General features: G+C 31.7%; 2 protein-coding genes and 1 long non-coding RNA gene across 7 annotated transcripts in view; 1 reads left to right on the forward strand and 2 right to left on the reverse strand.

Annotated features, from left to right (window-relative positions):
- Window positions 1–9,405, reverse strand: part of LOC114325562 (heparan sulfate glucosamine 3-O-sulfotransferase 3B1) — a 56,627-nt gene extending 47,222 nt beyond the window's left edge. Inside the window, exons 1-3 of one of the 3 annotated variants that reach the window (XM_050647408.1) lie at window positions 9,223–9,403; window positions 9,005–9,165; window positions 6,361–6,532 (exon numbers count right to left, since the gene is read on the reverse strand). In XM_050647408.1, the coding sequence (XP_050503365.1) occupies window positions 6,361–6,532; window positions 9,005–9,127 (295 nt within the window). In that variant the 5' untranslated portion in view covers window positions 9,128–9,165; window positions 9,223–9,403. Of the gene's footprint in view, window positions 1–6,360; window positions 6,533–9,004; window positions 9,166–9,222 lie in introns of those variants that run through there. The other 2 variants (XM_028273647.2, XM_028273645.2) reach the window with 2 other exon arrangements.
- A 2,240-nt stretch (window positions 9,406–11,645) lies between these two features.
- LOC126882447 (uncharacterized) lies at window positions 11,646–14,192 on the reverse strand. The gene is made up of 3 exons (XR_007697352.1): window positions 13,866–14,192; window positions 13,613–13,807; window positions 11,646–11,826 (listed from the first exon to the last, which is right to left on the reverse strand). It is a non-coding gene; the product is annotated as an uncharacterized LOC126882447 (long non-coding RNA).
- Window positions 14,193–14,682: 490 nt separating this feature from the next.
- The window catches only part of LOC114325561 (importin subunit beta-1), a 62,853-nt gene continuing 57,883 nt past the window's right edge, over window positions 14,683–19,652 (forward strand). For all 3 annotated transcript variants that reach the window (XM_028273641.2, XM_028273642.2, XM_028273640.2), the window contains exon 1: window positions 14,683–15,071. In XM_028273641.2, the coding sequence (XP_028129442.1) occupies window positions 15,017–15,071 (55 nt within the window). In that variant the 5' untranslated portion in view covers window positions 14,683–15,016. The remainder of the gene's footprint in view (window positions 15,072–19,652) is intronic.

Consider the following 19,652-nt stretch of genomic DNA (forward strand, 5'->3'; position numbering starts at 1 on the left):
AGTGCCGCAAAAAAGCGAGGGAGAAATAAACTTGCGTGCATAGAAATCAGCCCATTTAAAAATTTGGTCATTTTTGATATCTCGTATTTCCTAAACCTGTTGGCCGATTTAAGTGATTTCTTAATATGTTGTAGCTTGATTCTTAAACAATACCGCTGTAATCATATTATTGCTAAACAGGTAAATTTTCATTGTATACCGGCTGTACGAATCAAACTCTGTTTTTTTGGCGGCCCTTTTGGATTTTCTATAATGAACTCTTTATTAATAGTCAAGCCCTTTTATTTGATACCCATATTAAAGTAGTTGTGAAAAAATATGTAATCCGCCATTTTATAGCGGTGGACATCTTGGATTTACAATGATACTGAATGTATGTAGTGTATGTAATGTTACAAATCAGTGTAATTGTAACGATTCGTATAAGACTTTTTTGTTTATTGTTTAGATTGTCGCATATTTATATTTATAGAAATATACTCTTACAGTACTTCTTGGGTTTTTATTCGTTTGCTCCGATATTCGACTTTAAAGGAAAAATGTACTTTTGATAGGTTTCCAAGACAAGAACAATATTGACATTCAATTTCAACATAAAGTTTCTTGTTATCGATCACGAACATTTGTCACCCAAAGAGAATTGGAACTTTCAGAGTTTGTGACATTTCCGTGGCCGTTACAATGGCTGTGTTTTTTTTCGATAACCTATATTAAAAAATATAATTTATTAGGAAATACCTCGACGAACAAATTATATCTTGTATCAGCCCAAGCCAAAAACAAGCAGTGAATGTCACACCTACCGTAATAAATAGATATATTTTATTATTGGTCTTTCAATGCCAAAATCAGGATAAACAAAAAGGTATTTTCATTTATGGTTCCAATCCATATGATTTTCACCATTACTTTGCATTGTGCGATATATTTGCAACCTTTTGTAAATCAAAAATAATTCCATTATTATAAAGAATGCCAACAAAAGCCGGCCCTGTACGCAACTTTTTTCTCGGTGAGATATTTTATATTTATTGAAAGTCAACATAAATGTTTAATTTTATTTACGAATTTATATTGTGTGATATGCCCACTGACTATTGCTTCGATGGTCGCTCTGGTTGCTTTAAGTGTTGTTGTCGGCTTAGCCACGAAAGATCAAAGGCGTGTCGTTTCTCTGTGGTTATTGTTCTCTGATTATAGCATCAATGTTTCTAACTTTACGCGATCCTCTTCAGGTGGCAGGCATAACTTTGATTTTTTTAAATCGGAAAGTGCATCATATGACACCTCATTTAAAAGCTTTTGAAATACTGATTACAAAAATGTATAATACTTTAATCCTGTTTGACACCGTAGTCGCAAAATTTTGGTCGAATTATTTTTAAATGCATTAATTTTTTTCGAATCCTGAGAAAACTAATACGTATTTTTGAAAAATTTAAACGCAGAATATAATATTACATTATTACCGAGGGCCGAAAGTCCCTAAGACTAAGCAAAAAGTTTCTTTAGAATGAGATATTTGAAATTAAAACTCACATTAAATTTTCTCTTTTTTTTTCACCCCTGTAACTTATTAAAATAAAATTATAGAAGTTCTCAGGGACTTTCAATCCTCGATAATACTGTAATATTTCATTTTACATTTATATTTTTCAAAAATTAGTTTTCTCAGGATTAAAAAAAAATTATTGCATTTAAAAAGGATTAGAATGGAAATTTTTCGCCTACGCTCTTAAAAAGTATTTAATTAGGATACATTTTTGTAATCAGAATTTCAAAAGCTTTTAAATGAAGTATCACATGATGTACTTTCCCATTTAAAAAAATCAAAGTTATGACTGTCACCTGAAGAGGGATTGCGTAAAGTTCGAAACATTGATGTTATAATACACTATGATTATTTTAAAAATCGACCTGTCCGAGGGTTTTGCTTATGTGCTAAAAATAAATAAGTTAATAGGGAGGGGTAACACTTATTCCAGTGCACTGTATAAATATATACAGCGAACTCTGTCTTGTAAATTGCATTAACGTCTTTTAAGGGGTGTCCCAAAATTTTGGTACGCAGATTTGAATCAAATAGGAAAAACTGTTTTTTAAGTTACAATTTTTTATTGAATGATGAAGTACATACATAGGATAGGATTATTTATAGAATAGTACTGTCACGGTCCCAGGCCGGCCCTATCAACACCAGAAGCTTCTGGCGACGGACTGTCTGAGACCCTTTCCGTGGGCGACACTTGTTTACAATCGGCGTATCTAGAAGGCCATCGATATAAACCTTTTTTATTGCTCTGTAAATAATACTTACCTTTCGATGTTTCTGGAAATCAGTAGACTAATTTTGGACATTTTTGGAATTAGAGTTTAGTTGTGAATTTGAATACGTCGGTTTACTGTGATATGTATCGAGCGCGATATATTTTTGTAATTGTATTTATGTAGACAAATTATTGGATTTGGTGTAATAAATAAATTAGATATCGTAGTTTGTAAAATACAAAGATATAAATTAAGTGTCTTTCATTTGTTTAGATGTAAGTTATTAAAAATAAATAAAGTCAACTAAAATTAAACTTAAAGCCTAAAAACATAAACAATGAAATAGTAAAGTCAACCGCGTAAAGTCAGTTTTGTAACAGTACAAATGGCCTAATTTCCACGATAACCTGAATTTCCACGATCATTTTACATAAATGTGGCTGAATTTGATTGATTCAGCATTGAATTTTTTTCTTCAATGTACAGGTAGGGGCTTGTTGAGATAGACCTTTGACTTCAAATAACTCTATAAAAAGTAAAAATAGTGTTAAATCACACGACCTAGGTGACCAATTCTAAGCATATAAGCAAGAGAACACACGAGTAGGAAATGTCTTATACTATAATTTAATTAAAAATGAATAACCATTTTCAATTATTAATCTAATAAGTCTCGAAACCGGTAGGGATGCTTGCTACACTCTCTGATTGAACTAGAATATGATGCGGCTATAGTTTCGTGTTGCAACGAAATTGAAAATGGTTATTCATTTTTGATTTACATGTTTTACTCTGATTGGAGTACGAAGAGAACCATTCTCGTCAGAGAACGTGAATTATAAATTGTAAAATTCCCTCATCTTCTTTAGTCCCAGCATCCGTTATTGCTTGCAAATTTTAGAAGCCTCGGAGGTGTAACCAGAGAAGGTTCCCATTGTTTTCGGTCTGGTGGGACGTAGAGTAATATTTTTGGTATTGTTTTATGTGCCATTAGATTGAAAACTTAGTCTAAAAATTGAATTGTTTCATCGTCTCGTGCCAATGTGATATCTTGTTGTTGCAGAAACAACTCTGTTATCATATTGTGATATCGAGCATCAGTAACAGGCATTGCTTGACTGACCAATCTCATTTTCAAAGAAGTATGGTCCAATGAAGCAAAGAGAAAAAGGCTAGAGATAAACCAGCACAAAACAAAATACATGACGATAGGGAAAGACGACACAACAACTCAGAGAAATATCTACTAACAGAACCATAAATTTTAAACTATATCCACCTTTAGCTACTTGAGAGTAACAATAGGGAAAAACGAAAAAAAGGGAACAGAGAAAAGAATTCTGAAAGACAAAAAAAAATGGAATTTATATAAATCTGCTGAGAAGCAAGACTCTAAGTAATAGAACAAAGATGAACTATTGTTACATTTGGGATGGAAACAAGAACAATACTGGGCCACAATAAAACAAGAAAGGGAAAAAGAATAATGAAAACAAATGCCGACATTGAAGAAGAATTAAAGGGAGAAAATATAGTCAGATACATAAAATATCTCCGTTTAGAACAGATAGGACATAATATGTCATAGGACATAATATGTCCTACCTGTTATATATACAGAGCCGCCCACACTCAGATATTTTAAGAAGGATGACTAACTGGACACTACTATGGCTCAGGTGTAGAGGAATGCCTAAAAAAAAATGGCTGGATGATATAGAAGACGATACAATAACAGTGAATATTAAAGACTGCAAAGTTCAGAACAAGGACATAAAGAAATAGAAAAGAGTCACAACAGCAGCAAAGACCCACAGCAAGCTATAAATGACATAAAAAGTAATCCACCTCACCTAACAAAAGGATTTTGAATGCAATGGTGTAAGCTATAATCCCTAAGGATTGCAATGCTTAATGAATGAATGAATAAACGGTCCAATTATGCCCCCAGCAAAAAATCGGCATCAAATAGTGACACATTGTGGATGCATTTTTTCGACAGTGACATGTGGGTTCTCAGAACCTCAAATGCGGCAAGTTTGACGATTAACAAAGTGAAAATTTGCTTCATCGCTTAAGATGATTGTGCTAAAAAATCTTCACAGTGCATGGTCATTAAGCTTCAGTTCTTATGCAAATTGGACCTTGCAAAGAATGGAGATGAGATCTTCAGCGGGTATACACTGCTGACAGCTTCTTGAAATTTGCAATTCTTGTCCACAACACTAAATTGGTGTTCCTAGACCAACTTTCTCATATACTATACTGGTTCGATATGGACATTTGAGGGGCTTGTTATTGTTAAGAGGAAGTTCACTGTACTAACAAATAAGGGTAGAAAAACGGCATAACTCAAAAAATTTTATTTTATAGATAACATATAAAAATAGTTGATAATACAACTATCTTTGTGTGCAAGATCATCACAACATTTACATATGAACATTATCAACAGAAAAAGTTTTAACAAAATAATAAAAAAATGTATATTTTTATACAGGGTGTCCAGAAACACTACCGACAAACGAAGACAGTAGATTCCTCAAGTAATTTTAAGACAATTGAACCAAATTCACCTAGTCCGAAAATGCTTCCCAATGGAGCTAGAGCTCTTTGAAAACGGTCTCTTCTAATTAGTTTTTCTTAAATATCTCTAGAACGCTTCTAGTTAGAAAAACAAAAATTGGTACACGTATTTATCTTCCCGAGTTAAATCGATTCCATCCATTGTGAATTTATAGTACCGGTTATAGGCGTCCGTTTTGGGTAGGGAAACGGTTATTTTATCGCATAACTTTTATGTCTTTAAATTTTAAGCATTTTTCACTTTGGATAATTTAATTGCGAGGTATGCTAGTATTAAAAGATACTGTTGATTTAAGTCGGTAGGACACACCGTTTTCTAGAAAAATAGATTTGAAAATTTTTCGTATCCTGAATTTAAAAAAATTTAAAAATTTTTTCAAAAAGAAACGGTGTATTTTACCAACTTAAAGCAAGAGTAACTTTTACTACTAGAATACCTCATAATTTAATAATCTAGTGTCAAAAATGCTTATAAATTAAAGACAAAATGTTATGCGATAAAGTAACCGTTGACCTACCCAAAATCGACGCATATGACCGATACTAGAAATTCGCAGTTAATGAAATTGATTTCTCTGGAATATAATTACACGTACAAGTTTTCGTTTTTCTAAAAAAAATTTTTTTGAAAATTTAAAAAACTAAAAATTTTCAAATCGATTTTACCTTTTAGTACAAGAATACCTCACAATTTAATAATCCAGGGTCAAAAATGCTTAGAAGTTAAAGACAAAAAAGTTATGCGATAAAGTAACCGTTGCCCTGTCCAAAACGGACGCCTATGACCGGTACTAGAAATTTGCAATGGATGGAATCGATTTATCTCTGGAAGATAAATATGTGTACCAATTTTTGTTTTTCTGGATAGAAGCGTTTTGGAGGTATTTAAGAAAAACTAATTACCAGACGCCATCTTCAAATAGCTATAGCTCCCTTAGGAAGCGTTTTTGCACTAAGTGAATTGCGTTAAATTGTCTTAAAATTATCTGAGAAATCTCCTGTATTCGTTTGTCGGTTGAGTTTTTGGACACCCTGTATAAATTTATATTTTTTAAAGAAGAAATACAAAAGTAGTTTTCACTCCAAAGATTGTCAATCCAAGATAAAGTCTCTACTACCAGTTAACTATTGTTCGTCCGCTATAATTTTTTCCATGCATCACGATTCATTTTCAAACAAATTAAGTCAAAACATAAAGTGAAACGTACGCCGATGTGTGTATATATAGTATACAGTATACAAAATGTATATACACATCGACGTTCGTTTCACTTTATGTTTTGACTTAATTTGTTTGAAAATGAATCGCGACGCATGGGAAAAGTTATAGCGGACGAACAATATGTATCATACTTTGTGTCATCAAACCATAATAAAAGCATTTAATTTGTTTGCAAAGTTAAATTGATATAAAAAACCAATAATCTTTAAAGTATGATATTGACACAATGTTGATTTCTGAGTTATGACGTTCTTCTATAAATGGAGCGATATAATCAGACTTACCAATAATTAAAGCACTTGGTAATTGTCTTTCTGGTCTCAGACCCTGTTCTCTAAAAAATTTGTATTTTGGAGATATGTCGGTTTCATTGCCTTCTAGTAAAGATACTACACGAACAGAGGAAGTGTAATGAACTAAGGGTATTTCGTTTACTATCACTGGATGTGTTTGCCACTAAAATGTTTATACAATTTAACAATTTTAATAAACAAGTTTTGATCACTAAATCACAAGAAATACATATAGTAATTGAGCAATTTCAACACAAAAATAGGACAGCAATAAGCAAAAATATGATAGATATAATGTCAAATATATCAACTATTTACTATTTTTGTTGAAAATATGCCAATATTTTACTTTCAAATTAAGTTTATTTGATGTTTCGATTTCCATTTTGGAAATTGTTATCAAAATAGAATTATTTGTATTGATGAAGCCTACAGAAGGAACAGAGATGCATCAAAAGAGAGAAAAATTAGGAAAAAAGGTTTGACTGACCATTTTCAGTTGATAGGGGACAGTGAGGGCACCCAATATGCACAAGGAATAGCTGATTAGAGGTGAAAAAATAAATATGACCATTTTATTCAGTGGATTTACAGTAAAAATACTTTACAAGTGTTTTTCATGAAAACACGTTTTTCAAAACTAGGATACGTTTCTCTCAAAATCCAATACAGTGGATCCTCGATAAGTCGGATTGATCGGGACCACGGCTGATCCGGGTTATCGAAAATCCGGGTTAGCTGGAGAATATGGTAAAAATTAATAAAATACATATAAATAATAAACAAATACACATTATAATTGCAAAAACATTAAATACATCAGTACATCTAAATTACGTACAGTAGTATACATACAGTATTGTTTATTTCTTGGTAAAAAACTCAGTCAAAGTGAAAAAATGTTTGTTTTGTCTGATGAAAATCGGTCCGGGTTAGCCAGACTTCCGGGTTATCGGAGGCCGACTTATCGGGGTTCCACTGTACATCAATCTCAGCAAATCAAATTTTTTGATAATGACTACGAAAAAGTAAAAAAAACCACTCCACCTTTTTAGTGCAGGGCTAAATTCACCCCCAAAACAGGCGTTTTTTGAATGTCATAAAATTGCTTATAAAGACCATAACAATAAAAAAAACAACTTTTTAAAGGCTTATTCATCAGTTTAATTATAATTCAACACACAAATTAATAAACTAATTTTGGATGTTGAGTTTCTACTAATTTTGGATATTGAGTTTATATACAGTTCTTTTAAAATTAAAAGTGGAAATAAAATATCAAAAGGTTTCTTGGTCACTAAAGGACTAAGGCAAGAATGCTGTGTATCAGCAGTATTATTCAATACTGTCGATATACAATATATTGATGAAGCCCTGAGACAATGAAAGAAACATAATGGAATGAGACTACTGATAGGAGATACGATACTCTACATCAGCGTTTCCCAACCAGTAGGTTGCGACCCACTAGTGGGTCGCGGGCGGATTTCAGGTAGGTCGCGGTGTGGCTCTTACAGTAGCTGAATAACGTTCATATGGGTGGGGGATGGGTCGCGAATATGAAAAAACATCAGAAGGTGGGTCGCCAGACATAAAAGGTTGGGAACCACTGCTCTACATGCTGCACTATGCAGATGACTAAATTGTAATTGTACAGGACAAGGAAGATCTTGATTATACAGCAAGGAAACTAATAGAGGAATATAGAAAGTGGAGTCTGGAGTTCACTACCAAAAAAACACAATATCTATGCATAGGAAGGGAACAAACGGAGAACCTGGAACAGGAGACAATTGCAAACTGCAATGAATATGTATATCTGGGAATAAAACTAACAAGCACAGGGCAAGATAAAGAAGATATTAAAGAAAGGATAGTAAAAGAAAGGCAGGTGATAGGAAAACTGAATTCAGTATTGTGGCAAAAAAATATATGAACAAAAAATAAAAAACCAATTTACAACACAATATTAAAACCTGTATTAAACTATGGAGCTGAAGTCTGGAAATTAACCAAAAAGTACAACAATAAATTACTCTAGCCACCGAGATGGATTGGAATGCCAATGGAAACAGAAAGAACAATCATAAATGATATCGAAAGACAACAGCTATGGACACAAAAGTATGGTATGGACACAAAAGATGAATGGAGAAAAGAAGATGCCCAAAAAGTGTTAGAATGGACCCCATAGAAAACGAAAACGAGGAAGACCAGCAACCAAATGGGTAAAGGGCATCTCCAAAGCGATGTGTGAAAGAAATAAGAGAAGAAGATTGCCACAATAGAAAGGAGTGATGATTAGGAATGGAAAGGCCTAGAATGATATAAGTCCGGTTTAATATAGGTAATTATATGAGTTAACAAACTAACCTAAGATCAATTTTACAAGTAAAAATAAGTAAAACATTCCAGTTATTATAAATAATATTTCGATAGTGATATCCAAAGGGTCTCTGAGATCTTTTGGTAGAATTAATTAAATTATGAAATAATTGGTAAGTCACTAAGACACCTTTTCAAAAATGTTAATGTTGAGGTTGTCTATTTCCACACATTAATCAGATTTCTGAATAAATACTCTTCATGAGATATCTTAATAAAAGGAATCAACATAATATTCATGTACACTTACCTTAGGTATTGCTTTGGATAGACTGGATATTACACAGGAATTAAATACAAAAGATACATACAAGGATATAGTAGCTAACAGTAACAAAGACAAAATTATTTTCTTTGAAATCAGAACTTCCATTTTTCTAAATTAATAAACATGACCATAGATAATCACATCTGAAAAAGTATTCATTAATAAATATTTCTCTATTACATAAAACTCATTTGATTTACTTTGGTAAGTATTTCTTCACGTGCTGGAATTCACGTTACATATTTTAGAGCGTTTGTACATATGTAAAATTAATTCTTTTTAATGCGTTTTAAAATATTAAAGAGTATTAAAAATGAATTATTCATTTTAAAGCAATTCGAATTTGTTTATTATATACAAATTTGACAGATTATAAGATTTCTTCTTCTTCTTTTCTTTTAGATTAATTTGAGATTTCCAAGACATAAAACTAAAACTTAAGAAAGTATGTACTGTGGTAAATATCACAAGAATCTACAGGTCGAGCACGTCTTGTAAATTTCACGATTGCGAGCCACGTTTCACGCAACCGTGTTTGCGTACTTGTGTTTCGAGTTGCGTGGTCGTGCGGAGTTATATTTACCAATTCGCGCAATCGTACTTGAGACGCTGTGTCGGGTGAGGTGTTTAAAAATTTGTGTAACTTGATTGCTTGATTCTGTGGTGTGAAGGTGGTTAAACTTTTGTTTTATTTTTTTTTGTTTTGTTTGTTTTTGTTGTTGCGAATATATCGCAGAAAGTTTTTAGATGAAGTAATTGTATGATGAAGATAACACAGAAAATACAAGAAGGCAGCATACTTTGCAAAACAATTGTTACAATTTGAAATCAACAATTTGTTAAGTTGTTGTCTTGCAGGTAAAAAAAGTGACTTTTTAAAAAAATTATATCTTGGAAACTAAAAATTATTTTTTATTTATAATTGAAACATGTAAAAGTATAGTACTCTCAAAAAAATTTCAGCCAAAAATATTCATTTTTGTATGTAGAGTTGACTGCAATTTTTCCACAACAGCCCTTTTTTGCAGTGAGCAGCATAACAAGTCCAGTCTCATCTGAAATCAAAGTTTCTTGTAGTTTATACCTCTGGCTAGTGAATGAACAAAGGATTTTTTATTAGATGAGGTCATTTTTGTTTTATAAAAAAAAACTACTTTAAAAATGAGAAAAATTGGGGTCAAAAATGTGTTTAAACTTATGTAAAATCTTCAAATTTAATTTTTTTTAATTCCTTCGTTCATATTCTAGCCAGAGGTATAAACTACAAGAAACTTTTTGATTTCAGATGAGACTAGTTATGCTGCCAACGCAAAAAAACTTAAACTCTACAAAAATGAATATTTTTGGCTGAAACTTTTTTTGAGACTACCTTAAGTACTATACTTTTACATGTTCCAATTATAAATAAAAATAAATTTTAGTTTTCGAGATATAATTTTTTTAAAAAGTCACTTTTTTTACCCACAAGACCTATGTAACCCCTTAAAAAATGTTTGGAAGAATATGTTTGATGGCCAAGATGCATACATATATTTAGAAGGAAAGTTCCTGATTTCTGTAGTATAATACATAATACCGAAGAGGAAGTAGCCCTAAGCGCCGGACTCCACTTGCGATTTGTAGTTGTGAAGATTGAACACATTCTTTCAAATAGAAGTCAATCCATGATTATTTAGTCACAAATGGATTGACTTGTATTTGAAACAATGTGTTCAATCTTCCTGATTACAAATCGCAAGTGGAGTGCGGCGGTAATAACACCAAAATATTCCATATAGGTCCATAGAAGGTACACAGACATTGAAAAATTCCTGGAATATCCCCGAAAACATGTTCCCTGAACATCCCAGGAAAATCCTGTGTCAGCATTTTAAACATTACCTGAATGTCTTATTGGAACATTCCATGAATGTCCACGAATGTTCTCTGGACATTCAAAATATATTTTGTAGACATTCCCTGGATATACCAGAAATACAGTGATGAGCGCTCTAATAACCGGCAAAATAGCACAAAAGATGTATTAAGTAGTGAGATAAAAAGACATGAAACTAGTTGAGCTGGGAAATTTAGCGATATTAACTTATACATTTAGATTGTATTGATTGTGTACCACCTTCAGACGTATCAGACGAGTTTGGAAACTACCACTGTCACAGTGACAGTTTTAGTTGACATACTCCTCCGATATGTGTAAAGGTGGGATCAATATAACGTAAATTTAAAGGTTAATTTCGCTAAATTCCCCAGCTCGACTAGTTTCATTTCTTTTTATCTCACAACTAAATATGTTGCCCATATTTTGCCGGTTATTAGGGCACTTATCACTGTACATCCTTGCTGATGTGACAATACCTCCTATCTGTTTTTTCATGAGTTTTGTATGAGAGATGGAAAAACATGTTTTAAGGTCACCTCCTGTGTTCATATGTAAGTTTTGACTTGTTTTGTAGTTCATAGATAGTTTAATTTACTACAAAACAAGTCAAAAAATATCATATGAAAACAGGAGGTGACCCTAAGACAAGTTTTTAGTCTCTCTTACAAAACTCATGAAAAAACAGATAGGATGTATTATTACATCACTGACGATATGTGGCCATACCAAATAATACATCCTTGATAAATATAAACATTTTTATTGAACAAATCTTTTCATACATTTTTTTAATGCAATTTACTGATATTCCTAAATATTTCAAAAAAATGTGTCACATTTGCTTTGTAAACATTTCTTTTGCCTTTCGTAGCCACATATTCCGTTTCCTTCCTGGTTTTTTGTAGACCACTTCTCTCAGCTGATTCTAAAAAAAATGAAATAAATGGTAATTTTTCTATCCTTTACAATTAACAATCAGAAGAAATATTATTTACAGATAATGATATGCATAATAATAATAGGTTTGTTCTAGCATCAGTTTGAAACCATCAGCGAATAGTGGACCAGCGCGAGTAGAGGGGATCGCACTGGTGACTGTATTATGTTCTTTTACTGACCAACTGTTTGCTGATGGTTTTTGACTAGTTTGACTGTTTGCTAGAACAAACCTAATAATAATAAATATTTTGTATTTTGACAATGACATCTGATGTGGAAGTCAAAACATTAATAAAATTATTTTTTCAAGTTAACTTTCACATGCGCGTCTTAAAATTGTACTTTTAATACTTATATCATAAATAACTATTAAAACTATCTTAAGAGGAAACAGTATCGATCAACAGGTAGCGAAAATGTGTTCCAAGATTGTGGCTGTAATTTTGAATATTTTTCAAGATATTTGGCACACATATTCGTAATATAATAAAGAATGGCGGTACAGAGCCCAATTTGAAAAATATATTATTATGTGGAAATTACTCTGTAATTAAATACAATATAAAAAAAAACGAGCTTGTACCGCCATTAAGAAGAACAAAAAAATACACTTTCTTCAAATACAACTTTTTTATCTGATTTTGTGTTATTTTGGAACTACTAAAATTTTTTATTTCATTAGTAGTTCCAAAATTACACAAAATCTAGGCATCGGATAAAAAAGTTTATTTGAAGAAAGTGTATTTTTTTGTTCTTCTTAATGGCGGTACAGGCTCGTTTTTTAAATATTGTATAATTACAGAGTAATTTCCACATATTAATATATTTTTCAAATTGGGCTCTGTACCGCCATTCTTTATTATTTTACGAATACGTGTGCCAAATGCCTCGAAAAAATATTCAAAATTACAGTGACAATCTTGGAACACGTTTTGGCTACCTGTTTATCGCTACTGTATTACCTTAAAACATTGCAATTTGCTAAACCAGTATATTTTACTCTACTACTACTCTACTAGCTACCTCATTTTCCACTGTTTCTAAAGACTTGTTTACATGGGTAGAGTTTTGAGGAGAGTAGAGTAGTGGTAGTACTCTACCAAAAATGGCTTGATACCATTCACGTGAGGAGAGTACAAGTATAGTACTGATGCTAGTATAGTGAAACTGATTTTTGTATTTTTAAACACTCTGATTATAAGTGCACCTTAAATTCTTAATTTTTTGCTTAAGCTTGTTTACTCCAAAGCCCCCTTTGCCATTCTTTCGACGATTTCATCATCCGCAGCTTGCTGCAAACTTTTATTTCTGTAGTATACACTACCTAAATTCCATAAACACTGGTATTCGCCGTATTATAGCTCTACAAGTTTTAAAGTTTCATCTTCGGTGAACTTCATTTTCACTATTTACACAAAACACAATTCCAGCCAGAATGACAGCGCCCCCATGTACTCTCCTACCTACTCTATTCTGCCATAATTGAGCGTGTTCCATGGGTAGAGTGTGCAGCCGAGTAGACATTTTGGCAGTAGTGGTGGTCATAGAGTAGTTACTTTGCCATAGGTTGCTAGTCACTCTACTTTAACTCCAACTATACACTCTACCAGCTATTCTACTGTGCTGAGCATTTTTACAGGTAGAGTTACTCTACTCTATCAAGTACTTGCATCATTACTCTACCCGTGTAAACAAGTCTTAAATCTACTGAATGAAAATCTACTTAATCTTAATCTACTCTTAATGAAAAATGTCTAAAATCATTTACCCACCTAGTATTATTGTAGAATTTAAGACAGTCCAGTGCCTTATAAATAATTTCAATATGAATATTTTTCCCTTTAATTCTCCTTTGATACCACTCCATTTTAGATTTTGGGGAACTTATTTCATTGTGTTTATAGACCATATTTATTGAAGGAACCCAATCTGGAGATTGTTATTATCTATTAAGTCGGCTGGTTTTCCTATAAGATTAAAATGTTAACATCTTCAAAAATCGTTACTGTTGTAATTGTAACTTACCAGATATAAAATGATTACAGCAGACAGGACAGGAAAATTTTCATTTCGCTAGTAAAACCTGTACATTGTATTGCATTTAACCATTGTTGTCTCTCAGATACCTTATTTAGTTCAGTTTAAAAGTGAACTTTATCTTGACTTTATCACATTTCACACTTCAAAACACAACACCAATGAAGCATATTATCTTTCTAAATTAATACTTCCAGAGAAAATGTTAAATTAATCTTTGTACAACACAAAATTACAAAGAAATACAACTAAAATTATCTAAAACTCATTAAGAACAGATAGAATAAGATTTATCTTTTACACCCAGTAGCCATATTGACATATTAATGTAATTTTGAAAAGGATTATAATATTTAAATTTGGTAAATATAACTCCGTACGACCACGCAACTTGAAACACAAGTACGCAAACACGGTTGCGTGAAGCGTGGCTCGCAATCGTGAAATTTACGAGACTTGCTCGACCTGTAGATTCTTGTGTAAATATCCTCTACACAGGCAGGCGATCCACTAATAATCCACCTAATCCACTACAGATAGAAAAAAGAAGAATACATAGAGATAGAGACAGAGCATATTGTGTAAAATCTAAACTTGCATTTTTATTTCTTCACATTTTTTTTATTTGAAACTTCATTGTGAAATTTATATAAACTATCATTAGATTCACTTAATTATATAAAATATTTGTAAAAAATAAGTAAAAGTAATTTTTTATTTTACAGTAATTTAAAACAACTGTCTAACAAAGGTGTAATGTTAGCTTCAGAGCACAATCAACTAACAAAGCTTCTTTCGTGACGTAATAATGTCATCAATTTCACCTTCCCGCTAAAGCAAATACTATTTTTTGTTAATTCTACGACTTATTGTATCCTTGCTAGTAAAAACAATTGAATTTTCGATGTTTTCCGAATTTAATACCAAATTAAATATTTAAATCAATGCATTTGAAGGATTTCAATTTACAAAATAGTTTTTAAAGTGACAGTTGACAAGTCGATTTGACAGAAGGCAGTAAATTTGTCTAGACTGCCGTGAAATTACATGTGGTGTAGAACCGTTTTGTGAAGCCGGTTAATTTTCTAGAACAAATAAATACAATTCTTGGCTTTTGGAAGGCGTAAAATAGTTTCAAAATGCATCAGGAGGCCATACAACTCATCCAGGTCCTAGAAAAAACAGTTTCACCGGGTAAGTGCCGTGTCCATTTCCTCCATTGATGTACCCTTAGGAATCTTTTTGTTTAATTATATTTGACAAATATTGCTTACTGTGTGTACGCATCGTGCAAGATTTACTATCAGAAATTATCGTTAGGCTATGGTTTATGGTTTGCATTGTCGTTTTTCGAAAATATCTTGCATATAAATATAATTGGAATAATAGGTGGGCCCCAGGTTGACAGCAACAAGTTGTGGTTGATGATATTAGTGGTATTTTAGCTTTTTGGGGGGTTCTGATGTACTGTTTGTGAAACAGGACTTAAATACGGTGTTTTTGACATCAGTTATGTTTATATTCCCTTGAAGCTGTAGTCCTATTCCAATAATATATTTCTAATTGCACAGTTTTCTCTAAAATTATAAAATAGTATTCTACAACAATTTAACCAGTGGTTGGTACCTACATTTTATGTTTTAACTGTTCACTTAAAAGGAATACATAGACTTTTGCCAATTTACTAAATTTTATAGAGCAATAACAACTTTTGTCAATAATTATCATAGATATGCTGTTTTACATTTATTAGTAAAGCCCTTCAGGTAAATATCAGTTATTTAAGACCGTTTTTACAATGAAATAGTTTTTTTTATAAGTCACATGTTTTATCTAATGAAATGTAGGCTTAATAGCATCAACTTATGGCAAATGTATCATTCTCTTCTTTGTTATTGTTTCTACTATCTCTTTTAATAGCTGAAACTGGTTGTGTAGCATACTTCTTTAAATGCCTGCCATCTCCCAATAGAATGTTGAATATACAGTAATATCTCATTTTATGCAGTGGATACATTCTATATAGAAATGCACATATATACAAAAAACGCAATAAAAAAGACTACTTGCCTTGAAAAAGTAGGAATACATTCAGTAGTTTTCTAAAATCACATTAAACCAAAACGTATGTCCACCAATATTGATTGATCGTCTTTAATATATTTTTTTTTCTCGATTAGACCAAATAAAATCTTAAAAAAGAAATTTTACAATATTTTAAATGTTTCAATCCATAAATCAAAATTTGCTGCTTATTATACTGCAGCTTAAAATCAGCAAAATTTCACCACGTATTATAAAAATCAACTAAGCACCACTAAGAGAAAATTTAATTTCAAAACAATTTACCTTTCAATGTGAAACTCAGAATTATGTAAGCCACATCATGTAACAAGGGGAACCTCTAATTGCAAACACTCACTTTACTTTTCATTTTTAAAAGTAGGCATAAATTCTTGAAACACATAACAAACCATAATACTAATACACAAAACAATCTCATAAACTATAATATACCAATACATAGACTAACAGCATCTGAGAAAACCACAGAATATGCCTGTATTAAATACTTTAATAAACTGCCTTACAGCATCAAAATAGAAACTGACATGAATAAATATAGAAAGTCTGTTCAACAGTTGCTCATACACCTTGAACCATACAAAGTGGAAGAATACCTTCAAGCTGACCTGCAGGGAGACTGAGGGCTCTTATCTGAATCTAAATGTCACTGTTATAGTCGGTTCGCTAAACTCAGACGCAACTGGCTAGATATTTTAGTCGATATTTTTTTTGTTTTTTGCCAATTTTGCAAAAATTGGCAAAATTACTAAATATTTAGTGATTATTAACTATTTAAAAATTATTTTTTGCCAATTTTGCTAAAATTGGCAAAATTACCGACTAAAATATCTAGAAATTTGCGTCTGAGTTTAGCGAACAGACTATATTATTATTATTGTTATTATATTTTAATATTACTTTTATGTTAAGTGTAGGTTGTTACAGCAACCATTATAAATTGTAATTGACACCATTCTCTCTATTGACAATTTATAGGTTTGTTGTAGCATCAGTTTCAAATGGTTTGAAACCATCAGCGTATAGTGGACCAGCGCGAGTAGAGGGGATAGCACTGGTGACTGTATTATGTTCTCTCACTGACCAACTGTTTGCTGACGGTTTCTGACTAGTTTAACTGTTTGCTAGAACAAACCTAATATTTGTGTGTAACTTGTGAATCCTGAGAATAAAGCTTTTTTCTATTCTATTCTATTCTATTCTTACTGATACCTGGATATGAATAGTTAATATTAATTATAATAGTTGTTATAGAAATTTTTGAATGAAATACAAACTGTACAACTTCAAAATTGCATTAAAATAATCTGCATAAAAAGAGACCTTCACTAGTAAAGATAGTGTACACATCACTATCTTTACTTTATCTACCTCTACTCTGAACAGTTCTATTGAAATGCGTTTAAACTAGCTGCTTAAATTTTCCAACCATGACTCTCCTCCTTCCTATATTCCTTCCTTCTCTTATCTTTCTATGTATTATTAGTCTTAGCTTTCATATCGCTGTCCCCACATTACATGTCCCCCAACTTTCTTAGAGAGAGAGAGACATACTTTATTGATACAATGTACCAAAAGGCCATCGTCCAAAGTCTTTCAGCCAATTTACACAATTAATATACATTAATACAGTATATTGTTTTTTGTTAATATTAATACAATACAATACCTAATTAAAAAAATATATATATTTGTATGTGGTGGTAATCACAATAGAGTTGTTTATTGTCTTGATGTGTAGCAGATTTCTTCAAAAAGAGTTATTCCTGGATATCCACGGGCGCCATCCTCTAGTATCTTCACAATGTGGGGCTCAATCAAATTTTTGTTATTGTCATTAATAGAGAAATATTTAAACATCTTATTGAGTCTCTCATTAATAGGTTCAATTCAATAGGTTTTATCGTACAGCATTCTGTTTGATGGATTATGAAGTGGATTATCAGGATGACGCATTCTAGTGATTTGTCAAAGGCTAGTTGTTTCAGCCACTTTTATATTATTTTTGGCAGGACCTTTAGAATTATAGAAAATTGTAGAACCATACTCCAGCATAGGCCTGCAAATCATTTTATAAATATTGGCTGCTGTTTCAATCGTAATTCCCCATTCTTGTATGTTAAACTTCTGAAGTGTTTTGCTCTAGTTATATTTTTCCTTTTTATAACTGCTGTGTGGTGGTTGAACTTCAATTTGTTATCTATTTCTATTCCCAAATACTTAACAGTTTGGGAGGGTTTAATAATATTGTCGCATATGTTTATGGTTGGAGAGTGATCTTGGATTCTATGGTTAAATATTATTAGTTTTAACAAATTGAAGAATCTCAGATGCAGAATCCACCAATTTAATAAATTAAAATGGTAGATAGTATTTTAAAACTGCTATATTTATTATTATTATTATTATTAGTTTTGTTTTAGAAGGATTTATTGTTAATCTCCATTTATTCGAGCAAGATATTGTGTCATCCAGTGCGTCTGCAATAAGTCCATTGTCTTTATTAAATTTTTTCCATATGATATCACTGCAGTGTCATCAGCAAATTGTAGCAAATTAGTATTGCCAACTTTCTTATTTTTATTGTGTTTATTATTCTTTGTCCATTTCTCACAATACTTCTGTGTTTGTTTTCTTCTGTGTCCATGCTATTCTAAGCATCCTTCTGTAACACCACATTTCAAATAACTGTAGCTTATTTCTGTGTTTTTGCTTCAATGTCCAGCTTTTATGTCCATATTGTAGTATCGAAATTATCGCTAGGCTATGGTTTATGGTTTGCATTGTCGTTTTTCTAAAATATCCTTCATATAAATATACTGGGAATAATACGTGGGCCCCAGGTTGACAGCAAGAGGTTGTGGTTTATGATATTGGTGTTATCTTGGCTTTCTGGGGATTTTTTGATGGCCTTTTTGTGAAACAGGACTTAATATGGTGTTTTTGACATTAATTATGTTTGTATCAGCTTGAAGGTGTAGTCCTATTATTCAAATAATATATTTTCAACAGTGGCGTGCTGGAACTTTTCAAGCGTCCCAGTGATTTTATAGAAAAGCGAAATCCCATCTGCATTCTACCTTCTATTATCAGGATGTTTTATTCGTTATTTAAAAAAACAAAAATATAAATTATTTTTTAATCAAACATAAAACTTTGATTCCAATGATTTTTTTAATTTGCTATATTTTTTCATTTAAGAATAATTATCTTAGAAATAATAAATGACATGTATCAATATTGTATGCCGTAAGGCAGAAACCATAATTTCCTGAATAAATATAATATGTTATTTATTTTATTTAGATGGCTATATATCACAGTTTCTGTATATAAATAAAGATAACAATACATTATAAATAATTAATTTTTATAAACAAAAATCTAGTTGGTAAATATATTCAATCAACTCATTGGTCACCACTAAAAAATCGGACCGATTGCCACTGTACGATCTGATGGGGCATTCCTCCACCAAATGCTTAACCATTTGCCTTTCAGCACCGCAATGGCAATTTGGAGAAAAGGTATTTTTCCTCATCTAAAAAGTGAGTCAGAGCACCTACCACAGTTGGTTCTAATTCTGTGTAGTGTCACCCAGATTCGTCTTGGTTGATTGAAACCCTCTGGCTTACTTGTAATACATGGCATATTCCGGATGTCAGGCGGAGCATTCATATTAATATAATA

The sequence above is a fragment of the Diabrotica virgifera genome, chromosome 3 (genome assembly GCF_917563875.1).
Source record: "Diabrotica virgifera virgifera chromosome 3, PGI_DIABVI_V3a".
In the NCBI taxonomy this organism is placed as follows: Eukaryota; Metazoa; Arthropoda; class Insecta; order Coleoptera; family Chrysomelidae; genus Diabrotica; species Diabrotica virgifera.